The 27,583-nt window shown below is 47.5% G+C and overlaps 1 protein-coding gene across 1 annotated transcript in view; it reads right to left on the bottom strand.

Annotated features, from left to right (window-relative positions):
* Window positions 1-1,145: 1,145 nt before the first annotated feature.
* Window positions 1,146-27,583, bottom strand: part of NWD1 (NACHT and WD repeat domain containing 1) — a 44,841-nt gene continuing 18,403 nt past the window's right edge. Inside the window, exons 9-18 of the mRNA XM_029049712.1 lie at window positions 22,009-22,206; window positions 19,457-19,579; window positions 18,269-18,477; window positions 16,709-16,981; window positions 12,182-12,272; window positions 10,188-10,342; window positions 9,427-9,703; window positions 8,781-9,331; window positions 7,586-7,691; window positions 1,146-1,547 (exon numbers count right to left, since the gene is read on the bottom strand). Coding sequence (XP_028905545.1) covers window positions 1,258-1,547; window positions 7,586-7,691; window positions 8,781-9,331; window positions 9,427-9,703; window positions 10,188-10,342; window positions 12,182-12,272; window positions 16,709-16,981; window positions 18,269-18,477; window positions 19,457-19,579; window positions 22,009-22,206 — 2,273 coding nt within the window. The 3' untranslated portion in view covers window positions 1,146-1,257. The remainder of the gene's footprint in view (window positions 1,548-7,585; window positions 7,692-8,780; window positions 9,332-9,426; window positions 9,704-10,187; window positions 10,343-12,181; window positions 12,273-16,708; window positions 16,982-18,268; window positions 18,478-19,456; window positions 19,580-22,008; window positions 22,207-27,583) is intronic.

Raw genomic sequence — 27,583 nt, 5'->3', positions numbered from 1 at the left:
ACTACCTCCTGTGTGCTGACCACTGTACTAGTCCATTCATTCATTCATTCGTTCGTATTTATTGAGCTCCAACTGTGTGCCGAGCACTGTACTAGGTGCTTGGGAGAGTAAAATACAGTGACAAAGAGACACATTTGCTGCCCACAACAAGCTCACAGTCTAGAGAGAGCATACAATAGAAGTAGAAGGTAAGGCCCCTGCTTTGGAAGAGCTTACAATCTAATCAAGAAGGTAGGAATCAGTGGGACCTGGGTTCTAGTCCTGGCTCCGCCACTTGTCTGCTCTGTGACCTTGGGCACATTGCTTAACTTCTCTGGGCCTCAGTTACCTCATCTGTAAAATGGGGATTAAGATTGTGAGCCCCATGTGGGACAGGGACTGTGTCCAACCTGATTAGCTTGTATCTACCCCAGCGCTTTCAACAGTTCTGGACACATAGTAAGCACATAATAATAATAATAATAATAATAATGGCATTTGTTAAGCGCTTACTATGTGCCGAGCACATGCATGGAATCATCTGACCCAACTGTATTGAATCCACCTCGGTGGTCAGTGCTTTAAGAAATGCCACTTGTTGTTGTCATTATAATAATAATGTTGGTATTTGTTAAGCGCTTACTATGTGCCGAGCACTGTTCTAAGCGCTGGGGTAGACACAGGGGAATCAGGTTGTCCTACGTGGGGCTTACAGTCTTCATCCCCATTTTACAGATGAGGTAACTGAGGCACCGAGAAGTTAAGTGACTTGCCCAAAGTCACACAGCTGACAAGTGGCCGAGCCAGCATTCGAACCCATGACCTCTGACTCCAAAGCCCGTGCTCTTTCCACTGAGCCACGCTGCTTCTCTATCATTATTATTATCGTTACTAATATAACGGAAGCAAAAGCAAAAACCCATAACTAAAACAATCAAAAATGAGTAAAAATGGAGATGTCCTAAAGATGGCAGATGGGATTTCATAACTAGGATGGTGGAGATTAGTCGGGGAATTTCTCCTGGAGGAAGTGGGATGTGTGCTCGGAGAATCATTCAATCAGTTGGACTTATTGAGTGCTTACTGTGTGCATTCATTCATTCAATCGTATTTATTGAGTGCTTACTGTGTGCAGAGCACTGTAGTAAGCGCTTAGGAGAGTCAGTACAACAGAGTTGGTAGGCACGTTCCCTGCCCACAACGAGCTTACGGTCTGGAGGACGGTTTGAAATGCGTAGTACATTGATGTGGTTCCCTGAGCTCCCCTCTCACTTTCCATCACACGATCATACAGATTTGAGAGAGCTTGTTTATTCTGTTTTGATTTACTCCAGGACCTCTTGAGTGATTTTCCTGTCTCTTCCTGTCTTCCTCATCTCTCTTCCTGGATATGACTCTGCAGGTTGCTTTGATGTTCTTGAGAGGGTTGTAATGGGGGCTTACTGACTGAGGGCAGTGAAACCTCTCCCGAATTAGATAACCGAGTCTTGTTGTGGCAATAAACCCATCTGCTGTAGGAATGATCTTGTTTACTACCGCATACACAAACTGCACAGCTAACAGGGAACCTGCCAGTGAGTTAGAGAGAAACAAAGGAGGAAACGGTTGAACAACAGAAGCAGTGTGCCCCGGGAGTCGGAGGACCTGGGTTCTAATCCCCGCTCCGCCACTTGTCTGCCGCGTGACCTTGGGCGAGACGCTTCACTTCTCCGGGCCTCAGTTACCTCGTCTGTAAAATGGGGATTAGGACTTTGAGCCCTATGGGGAACGGGAACTGTGTCCAACTTGATTATCTTGTATCTCTCCCAGCACTTGTTCCCATCAAAATGGGAAAATTACTTTCAAAAATACTCCTGTCCTCACACACACAAGATCATATGATCCTCACAACTGACTGACTATTAGCACAGGATCTACTTACGTTTCTCCTGCATATACTTGTAGAAATAGACATACCGAGGTGCACTAGTTTCCGACTAGTCACTTTCCTTTTAAGTGGCAGCCTAGTCCAACAAGAAATATTGCCTCAAAATTCCTTTTTGAGAACTAAAAGGTTCGTATTGGAGATGACACTGTTTGGTTGATGCCTTGGAGCCATTACCTCGTGGGCTCGGGATCTCTGCTCCCCTGAGGCGCAGCCTCGGCCCGCCCGGCCCCGATTCCCGACAAGCCCCCCCTTTGCCTGCCGCTCGCCGACTCATCTGCCTCCCCCGGGGAGCTGAGCCTCGGACCGCCCGGCCCCGCGCCCGCCTCAGCCTTTCGCAACCTGGACCTCCGCACCCCCGTTCGGGAACTCCGACACTAAGGATCTTCACCCCCACAGACCCCCTGCCACCAGCTCCCATTCCACCCCGCCCCCCCCGCTCGGGCCCGGGGACATTGCGCTCCCCTTCTCAACCCTGGGGACGTTGTGCTCCCCTGCTCGGCCCTAGGGACATTGTGTCCTCTGGGGACATTGTGTCCCCCTGCTCGGGCCCGGGGACATTGTGCTCCCCAACCGCTCCCCCACTCCGCCCGGGGGGCCATTTTGGGAAGCCCCCACCCCGCCTGAGGCGGCCATTTTGGGAAGCCCTCACTCCCTCTTCCCCCTTGAGGTGATTCATCTCCTCCGCCCCCGCCCCGAGCGACGATGTCCTTGTTCTCACCATGTTACCTTACCTTAGCCGCCGCCTACGGCCGCAACCCATCCCGGACAACCTCAGGGACCCCCCGCCGCCACAGGGACCTTTGGTCATGAGCTCTGGGACTCTCTCGGCCGCTGGCCGCTTGACTTTGAGTCTGATCGGGTAGGGTCAGCTCGTCCCCCGACCCTGGTCATCGCCTGCTTATTAACACTATTGTATTGTGTCTTACTGTACCATGTTGCGCTTGTTATTGTTTATTGTCGTCAGTGCTGCCACCCACCTCTCTGGCCTCACCAGCCGCCTGACTTTGAGTTTGATCAGGTCGCCCCTTAATCAAGCCTACCCCCGACCCTGGTCATCGCCCGCTTATTAACACTACTATATTGTATCAAGCAGCGTGGCTCAGTGGAAAGAGCACGGGCTTTGGAGTCAGGGCTCATGAGTTCGAATCCCAGCTCTGCCACTTGTCGGCTGTGTGACTGTGGGCAAGTCACTTAACTTCTCCGTGCCTCAGTTCCCTCATCTGTAAAATGGGGATTAAGACTGTGAGCCCCACGTGGGACAACCTGATTCCCCTATGTCTACCCCAGCGCTTAGAACAGTGCTCGGCACAAAGTAAGCGCTTAACAAATAGCAACATTATTATTATTATTATGTTGCTATATTAACACTACTGTATTGTATCATACTGTATCATGTTGCTATATTACCGATTTCGTTTGTTACTGTTTATCGTTGTCAGTGCTGCCACCCACCTCTCTGGCCTCGCCATGTCCCTCCTCCCCCCCTCCTCCCTTCCGCCCCTTCCTAGCCTCCCCTTCCCCTTCCCCTCTCTGGCTCAGCTCTTTCCTGCTCTCTCCTCTGCCTCCTCCCCCCCTCCCCTCCCCCGCCCTAGAACCCCACTTTACCAGCTACCCCTCTTCTCCCTCCCCCTACTCTTCCCCCCACCAAACCCCCTCCTCACCCCCTCCCCCCTTCTCTCTTCCCCACCCTTGCCCCATCCCAGTCCTCTTGTCCCACCGCTACCCCGCATCCCCCTCTCCCCGTCCAGGGCCCCGCTACCTCCTTCCCATCCAAACCCTCCCCTCCCCCCCCTTCCCCCTCTCCCTCCCTTGCACCCACAGCTACTTTCAAGTGTGGCCTCTGGAACCCCCGCTCTATTACAGGTAAGCTACCTTTCGTCCATGACCTTTTCCTCTCCCGCTCTCTCCTCCTCCTCGCCCTTTCGGAAACGTGGCTCTCTCCCGAAGACACGGTCTCCGCCGCCGCTCTCTCCAGCGGAGGCCTCTCCTTCTCCCACTCCCCCAGACTCACCGGTAAGGGAGGAGGCGTCGGCTTCCTCCTCTCGCCCCGTTGCCGCTTCCGCACTATCCCTCCTCTCGCTCCGTTGCTGCTTCCGCACTATCCCTCCTCCCCCCTCCCTCTCCTTCCCCTCCTTCGAAGCCCATATCATTCGCCTCTACCACCCCCTCCAGATACTTGTCGCTGTCATCTACCGCCCTCCCGGTCCCACCTCCGACTTCTTCAACCACCTTGACCCCTTTCTCACCTTCCTTCTCTCCTTCTCTCTGCCCACTCTGATCCTTGGAGACTTCAACATCCATACGGATGTACCCGACGACTCCTCTGCCGCCCGCCTGCTATCCCTCCTCGACTCTGCCGACCTCCTCCTCCACCATACCGCGCCCACTCACCGACTCGGTCACACCCTCGATCTCGTCATCTCCTACCGCTGCACTATCTCCTCCCTCACCAACTCTGAAATCCCTCTCTCTGACCATAACCTTCTCACCTGCCTCATCTCTCACACTCCCTCCCCCTGAAAATCTTCGCTACTGCCCCACAGAGACCTCCGCTCTCTCGATCCCATCCGTCTTTCCAAAAGCATCTCTCCTCACCTTGCCGCCCTGTCCTCACTTCCCACTCTCGACGATCAGGTCTCCGCTCTCAACTCCACCCTCTCTACTCATCTCGACTCTCTCGCCCCCCTTTCCCTCCGCCACTCTCGCTCCACTAACCCACAGCCCTGGATCACCTCCTCTGTCCGCCTCCTACGCTCCTGTGCTCGAGCCGCCGAGCGCTGCTGGCGAAAGTCCAAGCACCAAGCCGACCTCACACACTTCAAATTTATCCTTTCCTGCCTTAACTCTGCCCTCTCCTCCTCCAGGCAAAACTTCTTCTCCTCCCTCACCCATGCCCGTCACCCCCACCGACTGTTCCGGACCTTTAACTCTCTCCTTAGGCCCCCTGTTCCTCCCCCTCCCCCATCTCTCACCTCCAATGATCTGGCCACCTATTTCCTCACGAAAATCAACACAATCAGGTCTGAGCTCCCCAAAGTCACCCCTCCGCCTCTCCCCTCCCCTCCACCAACCCTCTCCCCTACTTTCCCATCCTTCCCTGCAGTATCCTCAGAGGAGATCTCCTCCCTCCTCGCAAGTGCCACCCCCTCCACCTGCGCCTCGGACCCCATTCCCTCTCACCTTATTAAAACCATCGCCCCGCCCTCCTCCCTTTCTTAACTTCTATTTTTAACCACTCAATCTCCAATGGCTCCTTCCCCGCTGCCTTCAAACATTCCCACGTCTCCCCCATCCTAAAAAAACCCACTCTTGACCCCACTTCCCCCTCCAGTTATCGCCCTATCTCCCTACTACCCTTCCTTTCCAAAATCCTAGAACGAGTCGTCTACAATCGATGCTTAGAATTCCTTAACTCCCATTCTCTCCTAGACCCCCTCCAGTCTGGCTTCCGTCCCCTCCACTCTACCGAGACTGCTCTCTCTAAGGTCACCCATGACCTCCTTCTTGCCAAATCCAATGGCTCCTACTCCATTCTAATCCTCCTCGACCTCTCTGCTGCCTTTGACACTGTCGACCATCCCCTCCTCCTCCATACCTTATCTCACCTTGGCTTCACGGACTCCGTCCTCTCCTGGTTCTCCTCTTACCTCTCTGGCCGGTCATTCTCGGTCTCCTTCGCTGGCGCCTCCTCCCCCTCCCATCCTTTAACTGTTGGAGTTCCTCAAGGGTCAGTTCTTGGCCCTCTTCTGTTCTCCATTTACACTCACTCCCTCGGTGAACTCATTCGCTCTCACGGCTTTGACTACCATCTCTACGCAGATCACACGCAGATCTACATCTCCGCCCCTGTCCTCTCCCCATCCCTTCAGGCTCGCATCTCCTCCCGCCTCCGGGACGTCTCCACCTGGATGTCGGCCCGCCACCTAAAACTCAACATGAGCAAGACTGAGCTCCTCATCTTCCCTCCCAAACCCGGTCCTCTCCCAGACTTCTCTATCACCGTCGATGGCACGACCATCCTTCCCGTCTCTCAGGCCCGCAGTCTCGGTGTCATCCTTGACTCGTCTCTCTCGTTCACTCTGCACATCCTATCCGTTACCAAGACCTGCCGGTTTCACCTCTACAATATCGCCAAGATCCGCCCTTTCCTCTCCACCCAAACGGCTACCTTACTGCTACGGGCGCTCGTTATATCCCGGCTAGACTACTGTGTCAGCCTTCTCTCTGACCTCCCTTCCTCCTCCCTCGCCCCGCTCCAGTCTATTCTTCACTCCGCTGCCCGGCTCATCTTCCTGCAGAAACGATCTGGGCATGTCACTCCCCTTCTTAAACAACTCCAGTGGTTGCCTATCGACCTCCGCTCCAAACAAAAACTCCTCACTCTAGGCTTCGAGGCTCTACATCACCTTGCCCCTTCCTACCTCTCCTCCCTTCTCTCTTTCTACCGCCCACCCCGCATGCTCCGCTCCTCCGCCGCCCACCTCCTCACCGTCCCTCGGTCTCGCCTATCCCGCCGTCGACCCCTGGGTCAAGTCCTCCCGCGGTCCTGGAACGCCCTCCCTCCTCACCTCCGCCAAACTGATTCTCTTCCCCTCTTCAAAACCCTACTTAAAACTCACCTCCTCCAAGAGGCCTTCCCAGACTGAGCTCCTCTTCTCCCTCTACTCCCTCTACCACCCCCCTTCACCTCTCTGCAGCTTAACCCTCTTTTCCCCCCATCTCCCTCTGCTCCTCCCCCTCTCTCTTCCCATCCCCTCAGCACCGTACTCGTCTGCTCAACTGTATATATTTTCATTACCCTATTTATTTTGTTAATGAAATGTACATCGCCTCGATTCTATTTAGTTGCCATTGTTTTTACGAGATGTTCTTCCCCTTGACTCTATTTATTGCCATTGTTCTCGTCTGTCCGTCTCCCCCGATTAGACTGTAAACCCGTCAAACGGCAGGGACTGTCTCTATCTGTTGCCGACTTGTTCATTCCAAGCGCTTAGTACAGTGCTCTGCACATAGTAAGCGCTCAATAAATACTATTGAATGAATGGATGAATGAATGAATAATAATGTCCATCTCATAATGGTTGCCTGCCGATTGACAACAGGATTTTTTTTCTTTACAGTATTTGTTAAGCACGACTATGTTCCAGGTACTGTACTAAGCCCTGGGGTAGAGACAAGCTAAGGAGGTTGGACACAGTCCATGTCCCACATGGGGCTCCTAGTCTTAATCCCCATTTTACAGATGAGGTAAGTGAGGCGCAGAGAAGTGAAGTGACTTGGCCAGGGTCACACAGCTGACAAGTGGCAGAGCCGGGATTAGAAGCCGGGTCCATCTGACTTCCAGGCCCGCGCTCTATCCCCTAAGCCACGCTGCTTCCCCTTCTCACTCACGGGACTTTAACCAATAGCTCAGCCTACTAGGTCTGGTGTGTTTTGGGGGCCAATCTACACATGGAGCTCTGCAATTTCTTGTGTCATCTCTGTTGACATGGACGGTGACTCGGAGACAGACATTTGGACTTTGATGCCACTTAGTCAATAAGCCCCAGGGAACATTACCGACCCAATGTATACATCCTAAAGCCAGGGTATAGCTATTTCAAAGGGCTCAGAGAAATATATTCCATATTCCTTTTTTAAGCTTCAGAATGCATTTACTTTAAATACGAAATCACTCACCATCTGAAACATTCCAGACCGTAATGGATCGATCCTTTAACCCAGCATATATGTACTTGTCATCTTTCGAGAAGCAAGCACACTGCATACCTTGGAAGGAGGAACTCTGTTAAAAATGATGCTTTTGATTAGTACCATAAAAGCAACCTAAATGGAAATTGAATTCTAAGAATCTTCCAAAGAAGCATTTATAATGCAGTTAGCTCGTTGTGAGCAAGCAGCGTGGCTACCAACTCTGTGGTGTTGCATTCTCCCAAGCGCTTAGTCCAGTGCTCTGCACAGAGTAAGCGCTCAATCAATACCAGGGATTGATTGAACACTTGGTATTGACCCCAACCTCAACTCCACAGCATGTAGGTACATACCTGTAATGTATTTATTTCTATTAATGCCTGTCTCCCCCTCTAGACTGTAAGCTCGTTGTGGGCAGTGACCGTGTCTACCAATTCTGTTGTACTGTACTCTACCAAGTGCTTAAGACAGTGCTCTGCACACAGTAAGCGCTCAATGAATACCGCTGATGATTATGATGATTACAGGACTTGGGATGGAGACCTAGAGTGGAGAGGAGTCTAGGAGGAAATAATAATAATGATGATGGTACTTAAGTGCTTACTATGTGCCAAGCACTGTTCTAAGCACTGGGGTAGATACAAGGTAATCAGGAGGTCCCACGCGGGGCTTACAGTCTTAATCTTCATTTTCCAGATGAGGTAACTGAGACCCAGAGAAGTTAAGTGACTTTCCCCAAGTCACACAGCTGATCAATGGCGGAGCCGGGATTAGAACCCACGACCTCTGGCTCCCAAGCCCGTGCCCTTTGGCACTTGGAGGTTTTCAGAAATAATAATAATAATGGCATTTGTTAAGCACTTACTGTGTGCCAAGCACTGTTCTAAGCGCTGAGGGTGGGGGGAATACAAGGTAATCAGGTTGTCCCACATGGGGCTCACAGTCTTAATCCCCATTTTCCAGATGAGGTAACTGAGGCACAGAGAAGTGAAGTGACTTGCCCCGAGTCACACAGCTGACAAGTGGCAGAGCCAGGATTAGAACCCACGACCTCAGACTCCCGTGCTCTTTCCACTGAGCCATGCTGCTTCTCAGAAAGAGCATTATCCAGTAAAGATTCTTTCATCTCTGGATTTCCACCCAATCTTGGGTTTTCTGACCCTTAATCTTATGGCATACTTACCTTATAGCTCATCTCATGCTCCCATTTGCAGATCTCCAGGTCCCAAAGGCATTGCATAGACTCCTCGGAACCACTCACCGCCCACTGCTCTTTGTGGCTGATTTCTAAACAGGTGATTCTGTCCTTATGGGCTTCCAAGGAAAAAACTTTGGAATTGGGACAATTGTAAAGAAATAAGCCTCCATCCATCATGCCATAGACCACACGGTAGTCGGCCAGGACAGCCACCCTAGAAATCACAGTGGGAAGTTGAGTGTAAAACAGATACGTGGGCCCATCAATCAGTGGATAGGGCTCTCCTGTCCTGATATCCAGCACAAGGACTGCGTCGTCATACCCTATAACCAGTCGTTCCTCCCCTTTGCTGAGGGCCATGCAATTGATGGCCTTCTGAGTTTCTGGGGGCGGGATGCACGTTGCGTCCTGCCTAGAGTTCAGTGGAAACACAAGGACGGTCCCCGATACCAATCCTGTGAAGAGCAGTTGCATCTGCTCGGCCACTTCTAAACATCTCACTTCATTTGAAGCGTCTAGAGCATCGACCTCTTCACCTGCAATAAAAAGAGATCCAAAAAAAAAAGCGGTGAATCATAGGCCTCTTTGGTTTTTTGGTGCGTTGCCTTTCGCAAGGATGCATCATGCTCACCTTCCACTGAGTTCCAAATAGTGACTTTGTTTTTATTCCCAATCTGGGGGAAGTAGACGTAATTTCCATTGTGAGATAATGCCGTACAGCCAGTGCGGTCCAGAAAAGGTGCTGAGGGCTTGTGCTTTCGCAAATAAGTGAAATCCCAGACTTTGAATGATGATGACCCTCGGGAGGCCGAAACTAAAATGTTTCCACATACAGCAAACAACGTTACTGGTGCGCCGGTGCTATCCAGAATATCCAACAGGGTCCCCTGCTCTGACAGACTCCATATCTGAGAAAAGTTAGAGCCACGAGAGGTCACGATCAGGTAATTCGTGAAATGCGTCTGTGCTGTAAATAAAGATGTGGAACGTGTCGGGGCGGAAGAGCTGTGATAGAGGTGGGGCCTGTGGACCTTAGCTGAACAGAGCCGAGGGCCCAAATGCAGATAAATGCAACTGCACTAACAGATCTCTTAATCCCCATTTTCCGGATGCGGTTAATGAGGCACAGAGAAGTTGTCACGGGCCCAAAGTCACACAGCATATAAGTGGCAGAACCAGGATTAGAACCCACGTCCTTCTGACTTCCAGACCCATGCTCTATCCACTACCCCCCCCCGGTTTTTTTTGGAACAAAGGAGGGGTTCACGAAGTCTGAATCCAGACCCATGGGACGGAAAAGATTTTCTAGAAAGGAGCACTGCTTGCCTGCCAAAGCCAATTTGCTCGGCAGTCGATGTCGTCCTACGTTGCCTTTCATTTGTTTCCTCTTACCTGGATGATCTCATCATGCGAGCCAGTGACGATCACGTTGTTACCGGGTCCAACCACAGCAGTTTCCACTATATTCTCATGCTCCAGGTCCATGGCCATAAACCTCCTAAATACCTTTGAGTCAGCCAAGTATACCCGCACGTATTTTCCAAAACCTGAAACGGTGAGGGGCTAGTTACAATTTTACTTTTCCGATCTGTAGAGTTTCGAAGGAATAAGGATTCGGAGCTCACTGTGAGCAGGGAACATGTCCACCAACTTGGTTATATCGTCTTCTTCCAAACGCATAGTACAATGCTCTGCATGCAGTAAGCGCTCAATAAATATGATTGATGGATTGATTAAAATAAGAAGGGGACAAACAGTAGGGTTTAGGCACCTCAATCCTTTAGCCTGTGAGCTCCTATGGGCAAGGACTGTGTCTGTGATATCGTATTCATTCATTCATTCAATAGTATTTATTGAGCACTTACTATGTGCAGAGCACTGTACTAAGCGCTTGGAATCGTACACTCCTAAGCGCTTGTTACAGTGCACTGCATTCAGTAAGGGCTCAATAAATTCGATTGAATGAATGAATAAATGAATGAACCTCCATGGGTGCTTTTCATCAGCTGGGTCGTCGATGCTGTTTATTAGTTTTCTTTTCTGGATAAGCAAGGGAGCTGGTTAGTGGTGGGCAGGGAATGTGTCTACCAACTCTGTTATATTGTATGCTCCCAAGCTCTTAGAACAGTGCTCTGCACACAGTAAGCATTCAAGAAATACCACTGACTGATTGTTTCCTTCACTTATAAAGAGAGATCTGATTTTTTAGAACCAGAGATTGAGAATTGTGTTCCTGATTTTATTTGTATGCAACGATCTGGCAACCCCGCCTTAAGTGAGACTAGACATTCCAGCATTTTTATGTCAGATTAATATTGATGTATAAAACCCAATCAAACATACTTACTGAGCACTTACTGTGTGCAGACCATTGTATTAAGAGATTGGGAGGGTATAATATAATGATAATTGTGGTATTTGTTAAGCACTTACTACGTACCAGGCACTGTACGAAGCGCTGGGGTAGTTACGTCTAGACCACCGCACGAATCAAGTCGCAGCAACACAACATAAAGGGGGATTTTTATTGCAATATTAATACAGATCTGCATGGGTGAGGACATGCCCGAAAAGCAGGCTCAACCTCATCACTGAAAAGTGTGAGATGTAGGTATAATCCATAATGGCCATGGTGTTCCTTCACACCAACAACTGGATCTGAATAAGTACGACTGCGGTTTTCTTAACAGACAGAGTGGGATTGAAATTGACCACAGTGGACCGGTGTGGCTGATGCGTGATTTAGGGGAACAAGGTAGATTAATGCAAAATGGAGACTGAAAACACAATGGAGTAAGGCCGGTTAAGAGTTGGTCTCCACACAAGGTAATCCAGTTGGACACAGTCCATGTCCTATGTGAGGCTCACAGTCCTCATCCCCATTTTATAGAGGAGTTAACTGAGGCCCAGAGAAGTTCAGAGACTTACCCAAGGTCACACAGCAGACGAGGGGCAGAACTGGGATTAGAACCCAGGTCTTTCTGACTCCCAGCCCCATGCTCTATCCGCTAGGCCACTAACAGAGTTGGTAGACACGTTCTCTGTTCACAACAAACTTACAGTCTAGAGGGACTAAGTTTGTTTGGGGTTAGCATTTTTCATCTGCTAAGGATGAGAGAGGGCATTTTGGCATTAGAAAGAGTACGACGTGTTTCTGGAGTGAAGCTACAGAGACCGACCAGGTAAGCATCAAAGAAAAACTTGAAAATGACTCTTTGGTTGAAATACATTAAGCAGATGAAAATGTAGATGGGAACATTACATTGGTATTCTGATTTTGTAAAAGAATATCTTCTAGGTGACATTAACAGTCACTCTTTCCATCACACAGCTCTTATGAAATCTGGCAAGGCCTTTACCAAGGGGAAACCGAAGCTAAACTCTACCTGCAGCCAGAAAAGATTCATCTTGAGAAATTATGACAAATCTTACAGCAGCTGGAACCTTGTCCAGCAGACTGTTTCCTTCAGAAGAAATCTGCATAAAAGGTAAGACATAATATCAATCGATGGGATTCATTAAGCGTTTACTTTGTCCCAAAGCACTGTGGGATAAATACAAGATAATGGGACTGATCACAGTGTCATTCCCACTCGGGCCTCACACTCTAAGAAGTGTGTCTACTTTTAGCCCATTTTACAGATGAGGCAAGTGAGAAGCAGAGATGTTAAGTGACTCGCCCAAGGTCACACAGCAAGCCTCTGGTAGAGACCTGGGTCTGAACACTCTTAATCCCCATTTTACAGATGTGGTAACTGAGGCACAGAGAAGTTAGTGACAGAAACCCCAGAGCTAAGCCAGTACCCCACCCCTACCAGTTGAGTTGGCCACCTCCTTGCCCCCAATGCCACTTTTGCACAATTCCTCCCTCCGTCCCCCCTCTTTCCCTTCCTTTGAAGCCCACATCATCTGCCTCTACCACCCACTTCAAGTACCCATCACAGTTATTTACCACCCCCCAGACTCCACCTCCAACTTTCTGAACCTCCCAAACCCTGTCCTCTCCCTGACTTCCCCATCACTGTGGACGGCACAACCATCCTTCCCGTCTCACAGGCCCACAACCTTGGTGTCATCCTTGTCTCGGCTCTCTCATTTACCCCACCCATCCAATCCGTCACCAACATCTGCCGGTCTCACCTTCATAATATCATCAAGATCCGCCCTTTCCTCTCCATCCAAACAGCTATTGTGCTGGTACAAGCTCTCATAATATCCCGACTGGATTATTGTGTCAGCCTCCTCTCTGATCTCCCTTCCTCCTGTCTCTCCCCACTCCAGTCTATTTTTCATTCCGCTGCCCGGATCATCTTCCTACAGAAGCGCTCTGGGCATGTCACTTCCCTCCTTGAAAACCTCCAGTGGCTGCCTATCAACCTTCTCACGAAACAAAAACTCCTCACTCTTGGCTTCAAAGCTTTCCATCCTCTTGGCCCCTCCTACCTCACCTTCCTTCTCTCTTTCTACTGCCCATCTCATACACTCTGCTCCTCTGCCACTCACCTCCTCTCTGTCCCCTGTTCGTGTCTATCCCACCGTCGACCCCAGCCCATGTCCTACTGCTGTCCCGGAATGCCCTCCCTCCTCACGTCTGCCAAACTAACTCTCTTCCCCTCTTCAAAGCCCTACTGAGAGCTCACCTCCTCCAGGAGGCCTTCCCAGACTGAGGCCCCCTTTGCCTCTGCTCCCCCTTCTCCCTCCTCCCCCCCACCCTCTGCTCTTCCCCCTTCCCCTCCCCTCAACACTGTGCTCATTTGTATATATTATTACCCTATTTATTTTGTTAATGAGGTGTACATCCCCTTGATTCTATTTATCTTGATGATGTTGTTTTGTTTTTGCTTTGTTCTGTTTTGCTTTGCTGTCTGTCTCCCCCATTTGGACTGTGAGCCCATCACTGGACAGGGATTGTCTCTATCTGTTGCCGAATTGTACATTCCAAGCACTCAATAAATACTACTGAATGAATGAACAAGCAAATCTGGGTTTCCTTCTTCCCAATCCCATGGTCTTTCCACTAAGCCACGTTGCCTCCCGTCGCATAACAAGGCTCTAAAGAGTAGAATCTTGTCTTATTGTATATTTCTTTATAGCACCTAAACCAAGTGCTTTCAATACCACCATTTGCTACTTTCTTGAAGCAGCGTGCTCTAGTTGATAGAGCATGGACCTAGGAGTCAGAAGGACCTGGGTTCTAATCCCAGCCCTGCCACTTGTCTGCCATGTGACCTTGAGCAAGTCACTTCTGTGCCTCAGTTCCCTCATCTGTAAAATGGGGATTAAGACTGTGAGCCCTATGTGGGACAGGGACTGTGTCCCACCCGATTTCCTTGTATCCACAACCTTGGATACAGTGCCTGGCACATAGTAAGTGCTTAACAAATACTACTAAATATATATATATATATATATATATATATATATATATATATATATATATACTACTGTATATATCTTCGTTACCCTATTTATTTTGTTAATGAGATGTACATCACCTTGATTCTATTTATTTGCTATTGTTTTAATGAGATGTTCATCCCCTTGATTCTATTTATTGCTATTGTTCTTGTCTGTCTCCCCCGATTAGACTGTAAGCCCGTCAGAGGGCAGGGACTGTCTCTATCTGTTACCAATTTGTACATTCCAAGCGCTTAGTACAGTGCTCTGCACATAGTAAGCGCTCAATAATAATAATAATAATGTTGGTATTTGTTTAGCACTTACTACGTGCAGAGCACTGTTCTAAGCGCTGGGGTAGATAGATGGTAATCAGGTTGTCCCACGTTAGACTACAGTTGATCCCCATTTTACAGACGAGGGAACTGAGGCACAGAGAAGTTAAGTGACTTGCTCACAGTCACACAGCTGACAAGTGGCAGAGCCGGGTTTCGAACCCATGAACTCTGACTCCCAAGCCCGGGCTCTTTCCACTGAGCCACGCTGCTTCTCGAATAAATACTATTGATTAATTAATTTTACATTTAGCATCTCTTTCAAAGTGGAGGAGAGTATGTGAGTGAATATGTGTGCAAAGAGAAGGCAGGGAAATACCTTTTTAGCAAAGAAGAGACGGTGGAAATGTTAAATGTTTTATGTTTTGTTTAAGCATTAAACACTGTCCTATTGGTCTGTGGGTGTAAATGTAAATTAGTCTCATCATGGTGAGTCCGCTGCTCTCCTTAGCTGAAGGATTGGTGAAGGTGAAGTTCCTCGGGGGCAGGAAAGATGCCTAAGCAGTTTGGTCTAGTGGAAAGAGCACAGCCTGGGGAGTCAGAGGTTCTAATCTTGCTCCGCCACTTGTCTGCTGTGTGACCTTGAGCAAGTAGCCTAACTTCTCTGGACCTCAGTTTCTTCATCGGTAAAATGGGGATAAAATATCTGTTTGTCCTCACTTTTAGACTGTGGGCCCTTTGTGGGATAGGGACTGTATCTGATCTCTTAGTATAGTGCCTGGCACACAGTAAGCGCTTCAGTACAATAATGATAATAATAATTGTTAGTACTGGTTATTATGGTAGTAGGAGCTTGAGGAACATACATTAATATTACTTATTAATGTGCTAATATTAATGTACGATTCCCAAGCACCAGTACAGTACTGTGCTGCAGCTGACAATGTTGAAGATGAAAATTAACAGGGTTTTTTTTTTACCTCATATCTTGTCAGTCCACGCACATTCTGGTGGGATCAGCAACTGCTTTTCAAGTTTTGCTGTATTACTTAAGGGTCAGTGACAAAAGAAAAGAACAGTAACTACTCTGTTAAGAATGTAGTTAATTAAAAGGAACACAGTGTCTGGATGACTAACCTTTGAGAAGAATCTTGGCTAATGCCTGTATTGGCATGATTTTATTGAGGTGAGTTGCTAGGGATGATAAGTATCCTGCAAAATTTTTCTCTCCTCCTCCTACAGTACCGATCCACTGAAATTGACTTACTCTACAATTGGCATGTCAAACTGGGCCACGTGTTTAAATTGCTGCCAATTGCTAATCAATCATTTGTAAGATAATTAGCAGCCTAATATACTGTTGTTATTATTAGATTGAGCAAAAGGAAATGAAGTAGTGTAAAGAACCCGGTAGAGTCATTTCCTGTAGATACAGTGCTAGCGAGCGGGACTTCTAAGGGTCGGAGACTGAGTTCAGATTTGGGGAGAGGAAAAGGACAAAAGGCAGAGACAGAGAAGAAAGAGACAGGGAGGAGTGAGAGAACTGGAGAGGAGAGAGGTGCAATCTAAAAGGTGAGGGGAAGAGAGTAACTGAGGCATAGAGGAGAGACGGAGACTGAAAGTACCCTTCTCCCACCTCTGCCTGTAATCCAGCATTTTGCTCAGAACTGGAGGTGCTGCCAGGGGCCTTCTGGTTAGGGGTTTCAGGTTAGGGGCCACCGTGAACAGAAAAGAACACCCAAACCCCACAGAAAGCCCCAGAGTCAGCAGCAGCAACGTCTCCAGCCTCGAGAAGGAAATAGGGCTGCAGGAAAAGGTGGAACAAGCAACTTCCATGTGTCTTTCTCCTTCCATCCCACTTTTTTTTCCATAGTATTTGTTAAGTGCTTAGTATGTGCCAGGCACTGTACTAATCGCTGGACAAGATACGAGATAATTAGGCTGGACACAGTCCCTTTCTCACAGTCTTAATCCCCATTTTACAGATGAGGAAATTGAGGCACAGAGAAGAGAAGTGACTTGCCCAAGGTCACTCAGCAGACAAGTGGGGGCGTTGGGATTAGAACTCAGGTCCTCTGACTCCCAGGTGTGTGCTCTTTCCACTAGGCCACGCTGTTTCTCATGATTTGGCAAAGGGTCGTTAATAACTTGGAACTGGGAACTAAGTCTATAATTATTTACCGTATTTTTAAATATTTGAACATTCTAGAACTATTCATTCAGAAAAACGGTAATACATACCAAACAGAGGGAACCATTGCTGAAACCAACTACTACCTTCTCTTGCTTCTGGATCAAGATCCCACAGGATGGTGTTTCCTCTTTTAGAGCAGACAGACGTTGCCTCATTTGAAACTTGCCAGTCCTGCTATCCCAAAGACTTACGATTCCTCCCTTAGAAAGCATCATCACCACTTCACTGCAGGCAAATACGACCGCAATTATCCAGATATCTAAAGGATCCTCCAAAATGCAGAAAACCAGTTCTGCAGTTTCCAGTTTCCAGGCATTCAGCTGGTAAAAATGATGAAAAGAGACCAGGTACATAACCCAAAGCAGAAATCCACCAATGGCAAATTCAGGACTTGCCCATTTGTAGATTTTAAGTTTGAATTTTCCCTTCAAATTTTTCTCAATTTGACCGTAACCTTTTGTTGTTTTTAAGCAACAGTCATTCCCCATTAAAACCATTGCTTTTCTGCAATAGCACTATTGGATTGTAGCATTAGTATTCCCGGCTGCACTCATCATTATCGCTGGTATTTACTGAGCACTAACTGTGCGCAGAACACTGTACCAAGCGCTCGGGAGAGTACAATACAGCAGAGTTGGTGGACACGCCTGCCCATAACGAGCTTACCGTCCGGAGGGGGAGACGGACATTAATAGGAATAAGGAAATTACGGTTATGGTTATAAGTGCTGTGGGCTGGGAGTGGGGAGTGAATAAAGGGAGCAAGTTGGGGCTTTGCCATGTGGGAACTGTGAGCAAGGCAATCTAATGTAATGTATTCTGTTCTATGTGTTGACTGTGTGCGCACAAACATCCCTCCCTCCACCCCCAACTGTGTTTTAGAGCCACCCCTCACCTAGATCCACAGAGCTCACCTTGACTTCTAAGTGAACCTCAGAACAAGTCAACATAAGAGCATTGCTGGGAAATAACAAGAATAAAGAGTGTGGCATATAGCAATCAAGTGGTTCGGCAAAGAGCAAACTTCAAGAATTCAATTCTGGTGGTTAGATGTGTTGAAGTGTCTGGACCCAGGTAGGACCCAGGTCAACATATGCAAAGCTTTTGGAGGGCAATTTTTTTTATGTATACATAGGTTCACGTTTGACGAATTAAATTCATAATCAAGTGCTTAGTAAAGTGCTTTGCACACAGTGAGGGCTCAATAAATACGATTGAATGAATGAATGATCATGTATCATTGCTACAGATCCTCACTGTCACGTAATCGTGTAAGTTACTAAAACAGTGTTGACTTTGTATCACTTTAAAAATCTAGATTCATATTGGTTGATTTTTTGGATCTCGGGAAGGCATTAATGTGCTTTTACTTCATTTCTTAGGGAAAACCATACTTCACTAGCACTCTGTCACAAAACCTAGCATGTTTTCAAAGCACCGATTGAGATTTCTATTCTAACCAGAGTATAACAGTACTAGACAATCACAGTATTATCTGGAGCCATGACTCTGTGGATCGTATACTGTATTTAAATTCTACCCGAATATTTCTATATCACAATCACACGTGATCTCAGCTTTACTTTAGAGGCAGGTTATTTCTGTTACCTTTGAGCCAGATGCTGAGTACACAATACCATTCTTTTCATCCAAATGAAGACAACAGAAATTCCTCTCCCCTGAATTTACAGAGCCTCCGTCCCAGATGGCATATTTCTCTGTGCCGGAGACCAAATTCCACATGCGCAGAGTGTGATCCGTGGAAGATGAAATGGCATAGGACCCTTCTCCAAATACTTTTACACACCGCACCTCTCCTACAACACATCAGGAAGGGTTGTTGGCAAACTTGGGAACGCTGTAAACTTTCAACCACCAGCAATCTCCTTGGCTTTGAAATAGATTTTGATCTTCTCAAAAAGGGAAGCAGCGTGGTCTAGGGGAAAGAGCCCTGAAGTCAGAGGACCTGGGTTCTAATCCCAGATCCATCACTTGTCTGCGATGTGATCTTGTCTCTTTTCTGTGCCTCAGTTCCCTCATCTGCAAAATGGGGATTCAATATCTGTTCTCCCTCCTTCTTAGATTGTGAGCCCCTTGTGGGACCTGATTATCTCATCTCTACCCCAGTGCTCAGTACAGTGCTTGGCATGTAGTACCACAATTATCATTATTATTGTAAAATGTTCAAAGGGAAATCAAAACTTGGATGGTTGAGCCTTGCATTAAGTACTGCATTGTGTGGTATAACACATTATGATAATTATTATAATTATGGTATTTATTAAGCACTTGCTATGTGCCAGGCACTGTTTAAGCACTGGGGTAGATACAATATAATTGGGTTGGACACAGTCCCTGTCCCACACAGGGCTCACAGTCTTAATCCCCATTTTCCAGATGAGGGAACTGAGGCACAAAGAAATTAAGTGACTCACCCAAGGTCACATGGCAGACAAGTGGCGGGGCCGGGATTAGAACCCATGACTTTCTGACTCCTAGGCCCATGCTCTATCAGCTAGGCCGTGATTATAAAAGGCATATATTATGATATGGTATATAGTGTAGAAGCATGATGATTCCCAACTCTAAATTAGGAGGTCAAGTTGAAAATTACCAAGAGTTTCTTGGTGTTTTTTGAAAAGGCTATTTTCGTTGGGAGCCATGGGAGGAAGAGGAAGTTACACAGCATCTAGCTGCTGATTGCAATGTGCCTCTGGGGATGGGTGGGTCTTCTGGCATTTTAGCGTAAAAGCTGATGAAAAGGCGGTTTCAGGAGACCGCTCTTCTAGACTTCACCTGTGTGGCCGGTTAAGATGTGAACCACCTGATTATCCTGCATGTTCCACACAACCAACGTCCCGTCTTCTGACCCAACTACCAGTAGCTCATTAGCCGAACTCCACTCCATTGCTGTAATGCCTGGGGAATAGACACAAATATGACAGCATGTGTTCGACGTACTGAAAAACAAGGGGCTAGCAGTGCAGCCGCAGTGGGCAGGGAGTATGTCTATGTGGGATAGGGACTGTGTTCAACCCGATTACCTTATATCTGCCCCAGCACTTAGAAAAGAGCTTGGCACATAGTAAGCGCTTAACAAATACCATCGTTATTATTAAGGAAGCCCTTTCCAAGAAGTCCTGGGTTGGATTAAGCCAATTGGAATCAGTTCAATAGCTGTAATTTCTTTATTTCTATTAATGTCTGTTTCCGCCTCTAGACTGTAAGCTTCTTGTGGGCAGGGAAAGTGTCTACCAAGTTTGTCGTATTGTTCTGTCCCAGACACTTAGTCCAATGCTCTGCACACAGTAAGTGCTCAATAAATACCATTGATTGACTGTAGAGTCCATATATGAAGCTCATGACCTAGGGGCATGAAAATTGTCTCCAGCAAATCTGCTTCCTATGCATTAATACAGTAGGAGATTTATTTACTGACGTGCTAAACTTATCCCACCTGTAAACTCAGTGTAGCTAATATGGATTATATTCCTGAAGAGGTGGGATTGGGTTAAACTGCAATCCCCACAGTGTCAGATTTACCAGGATTTTGGGAGAGTGGCTCAGTGCTGCCCCAGCTAAGGCATCGGATTTGAATGATATGATCAGAGGCTTTGGGGTTCTTTGATGGAATCCGTTCAGTGCTTACTATGTGTCAAACACTGTTCTAAGCTCTGGGTTAGGTACGAGTTCATTAGATCGGACACAGTCCCAATCCGACCTGGGGCTCATGGTCTAAGTAGGAGGGAGAATGGATATTTAATCCCCATTTTACAGTTGAGGAAACTGAGGCACAGAGAACTGAAGTGACCTCCCCAAGATCATACTGCAGGCAATTGGCAGAGCTGGGATTAGAACCCAGGTCTTCTGATTCCCAAGCCCGTGTTCTTTCCACTAGGCCACGCTGCTTCTCCACAATCAAGTTGCTGGGTAATTCTATATATTCAGCAGCAGACAGATCGATCTTCCGGCTCCAATTTCCATGGGTTACTATGGTTAAACCATCTGCCGTTCCTCCTTTTAAATCCCAAGTACCTCAAACTCCCATTTGAAGTGGCTTACTACTTAGGTCCACCTTTGGGACAGGTTCATTACTAGTATTTATAACTTGTAATTGTTCTGTCGCCTGAGCATCTGAGATCTGCTTCCAGTCAGCATGAAGCAATGAGGGGCAGCACAGAGAGTTCCCAAAGGAACTTAGTGACGGCAGATGGAAATCCCAGAGTGTGTCAAGGAAAACTACATTCTCCCAGCTACAGAAACTATATTAAGGAGCTGCCAGGAGATTAATGAAAGTCATAAAAATCCAGGAAACCTGCAGCAGCTAGTAAGCAAAATGGAATAAGAGTTTCCATTAAGGCAACAAGTCAATCAATCAATTTTTTTTTTAATGTTGAACGCTCCCTACCGCCATACTATGTACTATGTCCCGCTAGACATAGTAAGCTCCTTGTGGGCAGGGAATGTGTCCGTTATTCACAACAATTCACAACTTATTATGTCTTACTCTCCCAAGCACTTAGTAAGGTGCTCTGCACCCAGTAAATGCTCAATAAATACAATTAATTGCCAGACACTGTACTAAGCATAGGGGTAGATCCAAGATAATCAGATTAGACAGAGTCCCTGACCCACATAGGGCTCACAGTTTTAATCCCCAATTTCCAGGTGAGGTAACTGAGGCACAGAGAAGTGAAGTGACTTGCCCAAGATCAGACAGCAGACAAGTGGCAGAGCCGGCATTAGAACCCAGATCCTTCTGACTCCCAAACCTGTGCTCTTTCCACTCGGCCACCCTGCTTCTCAATCAGTGGTATTAACGCTTACCAAGTGTGAAGCACTGTACCGAACACTTGGGAGAGTGCAATACAACAGAATTAGCAGACACACTGCCTGCTCATAATGAGCTTCCAGTCTAGAGGGGGAGACAGACATTACTATACATAAAGAAGTAATTTATAATATCGAATTCAAAGATATGTATGTAAATGCTGGGTCACAGAACCAAGTGCAAGTGTCCAATAGACCTTCCTAGTTGGAGTTCACTTAATAAACATAATTATGGTATTTGTTAAGCGCTAACTATGTGCCAAGCACCGTACTAAGCGGTGGGGTGGATACAAGCAAATCGGGCTGGACACAGTACCTGTCCCGCATGGGGCTCACCGTCTCAATCCCCATTTTACAAATGAGGTAACTGAGGCCCAGAGAAGTGAAGTGACATGCCCAAGGTCACCCGGCAGACAAGTGGCGGAGCCGGGATTAGAACCCATGACCTTCTGACTCCCAGGCCCATGCTCTATCCATTATGCCATGGAAACGGGACTTTGAGAGTTCAGGTGGCCTACCTTGGTGACATCCAGTAAGTGTTGTGCGGAGAGGTCCATTTGGAGGCTGGAAAAATCCACAGTCAGGGATCAGGATGGGATGGGGGCGGGCACCGAACCAACTCAGGCATTGATGGCAGAGCTGCCCAATCAGAGATGGGTAGAGGGATGAAAAAGAGTGCAGCCGGGCCAGAATCTCTGTGTAGAAACAGCTCACATCTAAAGGAAATATACAGTCCGTGAGAATGAAGTGGGCCAACGGCTGGCCCAAGCCTTGCCTTTCTTTTTTATGGTATTGATTAAGCGCTTACTATGTGCCAGGCACTGAACTAAGCACTGGGATAGATACAAGCTACTCAAATTGGACACAATCCATGTTCTACATGGGGCTCCCAGTCTTAATCCCCATTTTCCACATGAGGGAACTGAGGCACAGAGAGGTTGAGTGACTTGCCCGAGGTCACACAGAAGACAAGTGGTGGAGTCAGAATTAGAACCCAGGGCCTATCTCTGTAGATAGACCACTGCCCGGGGCCCTTCTTAGTTGTCCCAGACCATTCCGGCCCTTCTAGAACAAAGGAAAAGCACCTGTCTCTCAGACTTCATGCCCCTGCAGCACTAGCCAACATCTTCCAGCCCCCATTTCGGCTCCTTAAACTCAAAGCCTGATGCTGGAATGAGCCCGACTACTCTTTGCCACTCTGAAGCAGTACCGTAAAACACATCGTTGAGCTCTCCCTGATCATCAAACTTGTTTTTGGCCGCCTGACAGCAACAAGAAGGCCTCTAGTGGATCTTCTAGGCCACTCAGTGCAAAATGTTTTAGAGGTTAAATTGCCATAGGGACTGAGCAAAAAGGGCCTCAATTCCACATTACTCAATTTTGGGTTTTAGTTTCTGGCCCTGAGATCTTACATCATTCTCTCTATTTACTGACACCTGGTATCCAGCGCTTAGAACAGTGCCCAGATCTTAGGACGGTGCTTGGCACATAGTAAACGCTTAACAGATGCCATCAGTATTATTATTGTGCGCAGAGCATGGTAGCTGGCACTTGGTAGCATGCAATAAAAGTAGAAAACCCCTGTTTCTTGCCCTGCAGGAACTCACAGTCTAAGGAGGGAGACAGGTAGAAACCAACTTTCAGAAGGACCTGGGTTCTAATCCCAGCTCTGCCGCTTGGCTGCTGTGTGGCTTTGGGCGACTCACTTCACCTCTCTGTGCCTCAGCTCTCTCAAGTGTAAAATGGGGGTGAAGACTATGAGCCCCATGTGGGACAGGTACTGTGTCCTACCCGATTAGCTTATTAGCTCCAGTACTTAGAACAGTGGTTGACACACAGTATGCGCTTAACAAATACCATCATTATTATTAAATGTGGTTGTATTGTGGGGTCACTTTTCCCCTAGGCTTACATGCAGTTAGTTAGGATCTGTTCCACAATCAGCTGCGGTGGGACAGTCGAGCACTGCATCCAAGTAAAAATACACTATAATAATAATAATATTGGTACTTGTTAAGCGCTTACTATGTATCAAGCGCTGTTCTAAGCGCTGGGGTAGATACAAGTTAATCAGGTTGGAGACCGTCCCTGTCCCACATGGGGCTCACATTACTAATCCCCATTTTACAGATGAGGAAACCGAGGCACAGTGAAGTGACTTGCCCCAGGTCACACAGGAGACACATGGCAGAGCCAGGATTAGAACCCACGATCTTCTCACTCCCAGGCCAGTGGTCTATCCAGTAAACCTACACGGCTTCTCCTAAACCTCTTCCCACCACTTCCTTCCCTCATCCCAAGCCTTCTTCCTGCCCGCCCCTGTTCCCAGCTGTTTTCCTGTTGCAGCTTGCCCCTCCACTTGTTTCTTTTGTTCCCCTCCTCCTGCCACACTCCAGTTTTTTTTTAAATTAGTTAATTAATTGTACGCACAGGAACAGGGATGAGGACGGAGGGATGGGCAATTCCAAACAGGGGTGGCGGTGACAGCACCAGCAGCTTGGGAGAGGACTGCACTGTGTCCAACCTGATTAACTTGTATCTACACAAACAGCTTGACAAGTGCCATAAAAAAAGAATAAATAAATCGATATACCCATAAATGTTACGTGTGGTCAGTAGATTAGATACTTCTGATGGTGAAGTTCACTTAGGAATTCCAGTGTGGCTGAAAAAATCCCAACCACAGTGGATGCATTCAAAAAGCTTGTCCTTTGTAGTTCTTTTTGTTGGTTTTTTTTTGTAAAAAAGCAAACAAAAAAAACCATTGGACATATAAAAATTTTGTCCCTTTTTGTGTTGTTGGGCTTAATGTTTGAAGCACATGATGCTGTTTTCTCTATTGCTTCTTTTCTTTCCTTCCATGTGAAGCTTTTACTCAGAGAGAACAACTCTCTTCTTGTTAACAGTGTGCCAAACCAGTTGGTCCTCAGCAATTAACACCCAGTTTTTCACTGGGATGCAGCACTCTCTGAAGCTTTGGGTAGCCAATGGGATGTCCTGGTTGGAGAGGCGGGGATTAATCAGAAAATTAATTCCGGCTCCCCCGCTTCTCTGCTGTGTGACCTTGGGAAAGTCACTTCATTTTTCTGTATCTCACTTACCTCATCTGTAAAATGGGGATTGAGACTGCGAGCCCCACGTGGGACCTGGACCGCGTCCAACCCGATTTGCTTGTTTCCACCCCAGCATTTAATATAGTGCCTGGCACATAGTAAGCACTTAACAAATACTATTATCATTATTATTATTATTGTTATCATTACGCTTCCTGGAAGAGTTGGTTTTCTGGGAGGACTTCGAAGGTGGGAAGGGATGTGTTTTGCGGGATTTGAGGGGGAAGGGAATTCCATGCAGGGGAAAGGGTTTATCCAATGGGTTAGAGACTAAGGGTCAAGAGCAAGGTTCAGTTAGAAGGTTAGCTTGAGAGGGATGAATTTTGCAAGCTGGGGTGTAAGGGGAGAAGAGAGCAAAAAGGTAAAAAGAGAACAGCTGGTGGAAAGCTTTCAATCTACTGATCAGGAGTTTTTGTTTGGTGTGTAGGTAAATGGGTAACCATTGGAGGTAAATGGATAACCATTTCTGAAGAAGGGAGTGATATCTTACCTCCCTGATTTTCGATTACAATCCAGCCCACACACTTTGCTCTTCTTATGCAACAAACCTACTCACTGTACCTCGATCTCATCTAGCTCACCGTGACCCCTGGCCCACATCCTGCCTCTGGTCTAGAACACCCTCCTTCTTCATATTCGACAGACAATCACTCGCCCCACTTCAAAGCCTTATTAAAATCCCATCTCTTCCAAGAGGCCTTCCCCAACTGAGCCTTAAATTTCCTCTTCTCTCACTCCCTTCCATGTTGTCCTTGAACTTGGATTTGCCCCCTTTATTCACCCCTTCCTCAGCCCCACAGCACTTATGTCCATATCTGCAATTTATTTATATCAATGTCTGTCTTCCTTTCTAGATTGTAAGCTCGTCGTGGCAGGGAATGTGTCTGCCGACTCTGTGATATCGTCTTCTCCCAAATTTTCAGCATAGTGCTCTGCACATGGTAAGCGCTCAATAAATCAGATCGATTTATTGATTGATTGATTCATTCATTCAGAATGACATTTTAAGCACACTTTCTGGGCAGTAGAGTGAAGGAGAGACCAAAGAGGGAAGAGGTTGGCGGCAGGGGAGCCATTAAGGAGGTCCATGCCGTGTTCCAGCCAGGAAGTGACGAGAGTTTGGATTTGGGTTGTAGCCATAAGGGTGGAAGGAAGAAGCAGATCTGGGAAATACTGTGGAGCAAAACCCAGCAGGATTTAGACAGACTGCAACTAGAAGAGGGAAGGCAGAGTGGAGCCATAGATGGTAACAAATTGTGAAGTATATGTTGGGGAGGAGAAATGTCATGCCTTTAAAAATATCTCTCTTACCACTCCTCAGCGCCCCCTCCACCCCGCCCCCCCCAAAAAACCCAACAACAACAATAATCCTTTTTGAGCATTTGTTGAGTAATAAAACTTCCAACACAGTACTGGGTAATAATTCAGATATATTTTTGAGGGATCTAATAGTAATAATGATGGTATTTTTTAAGCATACTAAGCGCTGGGGCACATATAAGACAAGCAAGTCGGACACAGTCCTTGTCTCCCACGGAGCTTATGGTCTAAGTAAGGTATTGAATTCTATTTTACAGATGAGAAAACTGAGGCACAGAGAAGTGAGTTGCCCTTCTCTAGGAAGCAACATGGCTTAGTGGCTAGAACACCCAAATCTACATGTCCTCCCCTGTTCTCTCCCCCTCTCTCCAGGCTCATATCTCCTCCTGCCTCCAGGATGTCTCCACCTGGATGTCTGCCCACCACCTAAAACTCAACATGTCTAAAACTGAGCTCCTTAGCTTCCCTCCCAAACCCTGTCCTCTCCCTGACTTCCCCCATCACTGTGGACGGCACAACCATCCTTCCCATCTCACAGGCCCGCAACATTGGTGTTGTCCTTGATTCAGCTCTCTCATTCACCCCACACATCCAATCCGTCACCAACACCTGCCGGTCTCACCTGCACAATAGCGCCAAGATCCGTCCTTTCCTCTCCGTCCAAACGGCTATCGTGCTGTTACAAACTCTCATAATATCCCGACTGGATTATTGTGTCAGCCTCCTCTCTGATCTCCCTTCCTCCTGTCTCTCCCCACTCCAGTCTATTCTTCATTCCTCTCCCCGGATCATTTTCCTACAGAAACGCTCTGGTCATGTCACTCCCCTCCTCAAAAACCTCCAGTGGTTCCCTATCAGCCTTTACACAAAACAAAAACTCCTCACTCTTGGCTTCAAAGCTCTCCATCCCTTTGCCCCCTCCTACTTCACTTCCCTTCTCTCTTTCTTCTGCCCACCCCATACACTCCGCTCCTCTGCCACTCACCTCCTCACTGTCCCCCGTTCACGCCTGTCCCACCGTCGACCCCTGGCCCACGTCCTCCCGCTGTCCTGGAATGCCCTCCCTCCTCACCTCCGCCAAACTAACTTTCTTCCCTCTTCAAAGCTCTACTGAGAGCTCACCTCCTCCAGGATGCCTTCCCAGACTGAGCCCCCTTTCCCTCTGCTCCTCCTCCCCTGCCCCACCCTCTGCTCTTCCCCCTTCCCCTCCCCTCAGCACTGTGCTCATTTGTATATATTATTACCCTATTTATTTTGTTAATGAGGTGTATATCTCCTTGATTCTATTTATCTTGATGATGATGTCTTGTTTTGTTTTGTTCTGTTTTGCTTTGCTGTCTGTCTCTCCCGTTTAGACTGTGAGCCCTTTATTGGGCAGGGATTGTCTCTATCTGTTGCTGAATTGTACATTCCAAGCACTTAGTACAGTGCCCTGCACATAATAAGCACTCAATAAATACTATTGAATAAAGCACGGGCTTCAGAGTCAGAAGGACCTGGGTTCTAACCCCGATTCTGCTACGTCTGCTGTCTGACCTTGGGCAAGTCACTTCACTTCTCTGCCTCAGTTACCTCATCTGTAAAATGGGCAGAAGAGTGTGAGCCCCATGTGGGACAGGGACTATGTCCAGCCTGATTAACCTGTATTATCCTCAGTGCT

This window comes from Ornithorhynchus anatinus, chromosome X1, assembly GCF_004115215.2.
Source record: "Ornithorhynchus anatinus isolate Pmale09 chromosome X1, mOrnAna1.pri.v4, whole genome shotgun sequence".
NCBI lineage: Eukaryota > Metazoa > Chordata > Mammalia > Monotremata > Ornithorhynchidae > Ornithorhynchus > Ornithorhynchus anatinus.
This window is presented reverse-complemented; position numbering and strand designations above follow the sequence as displayed.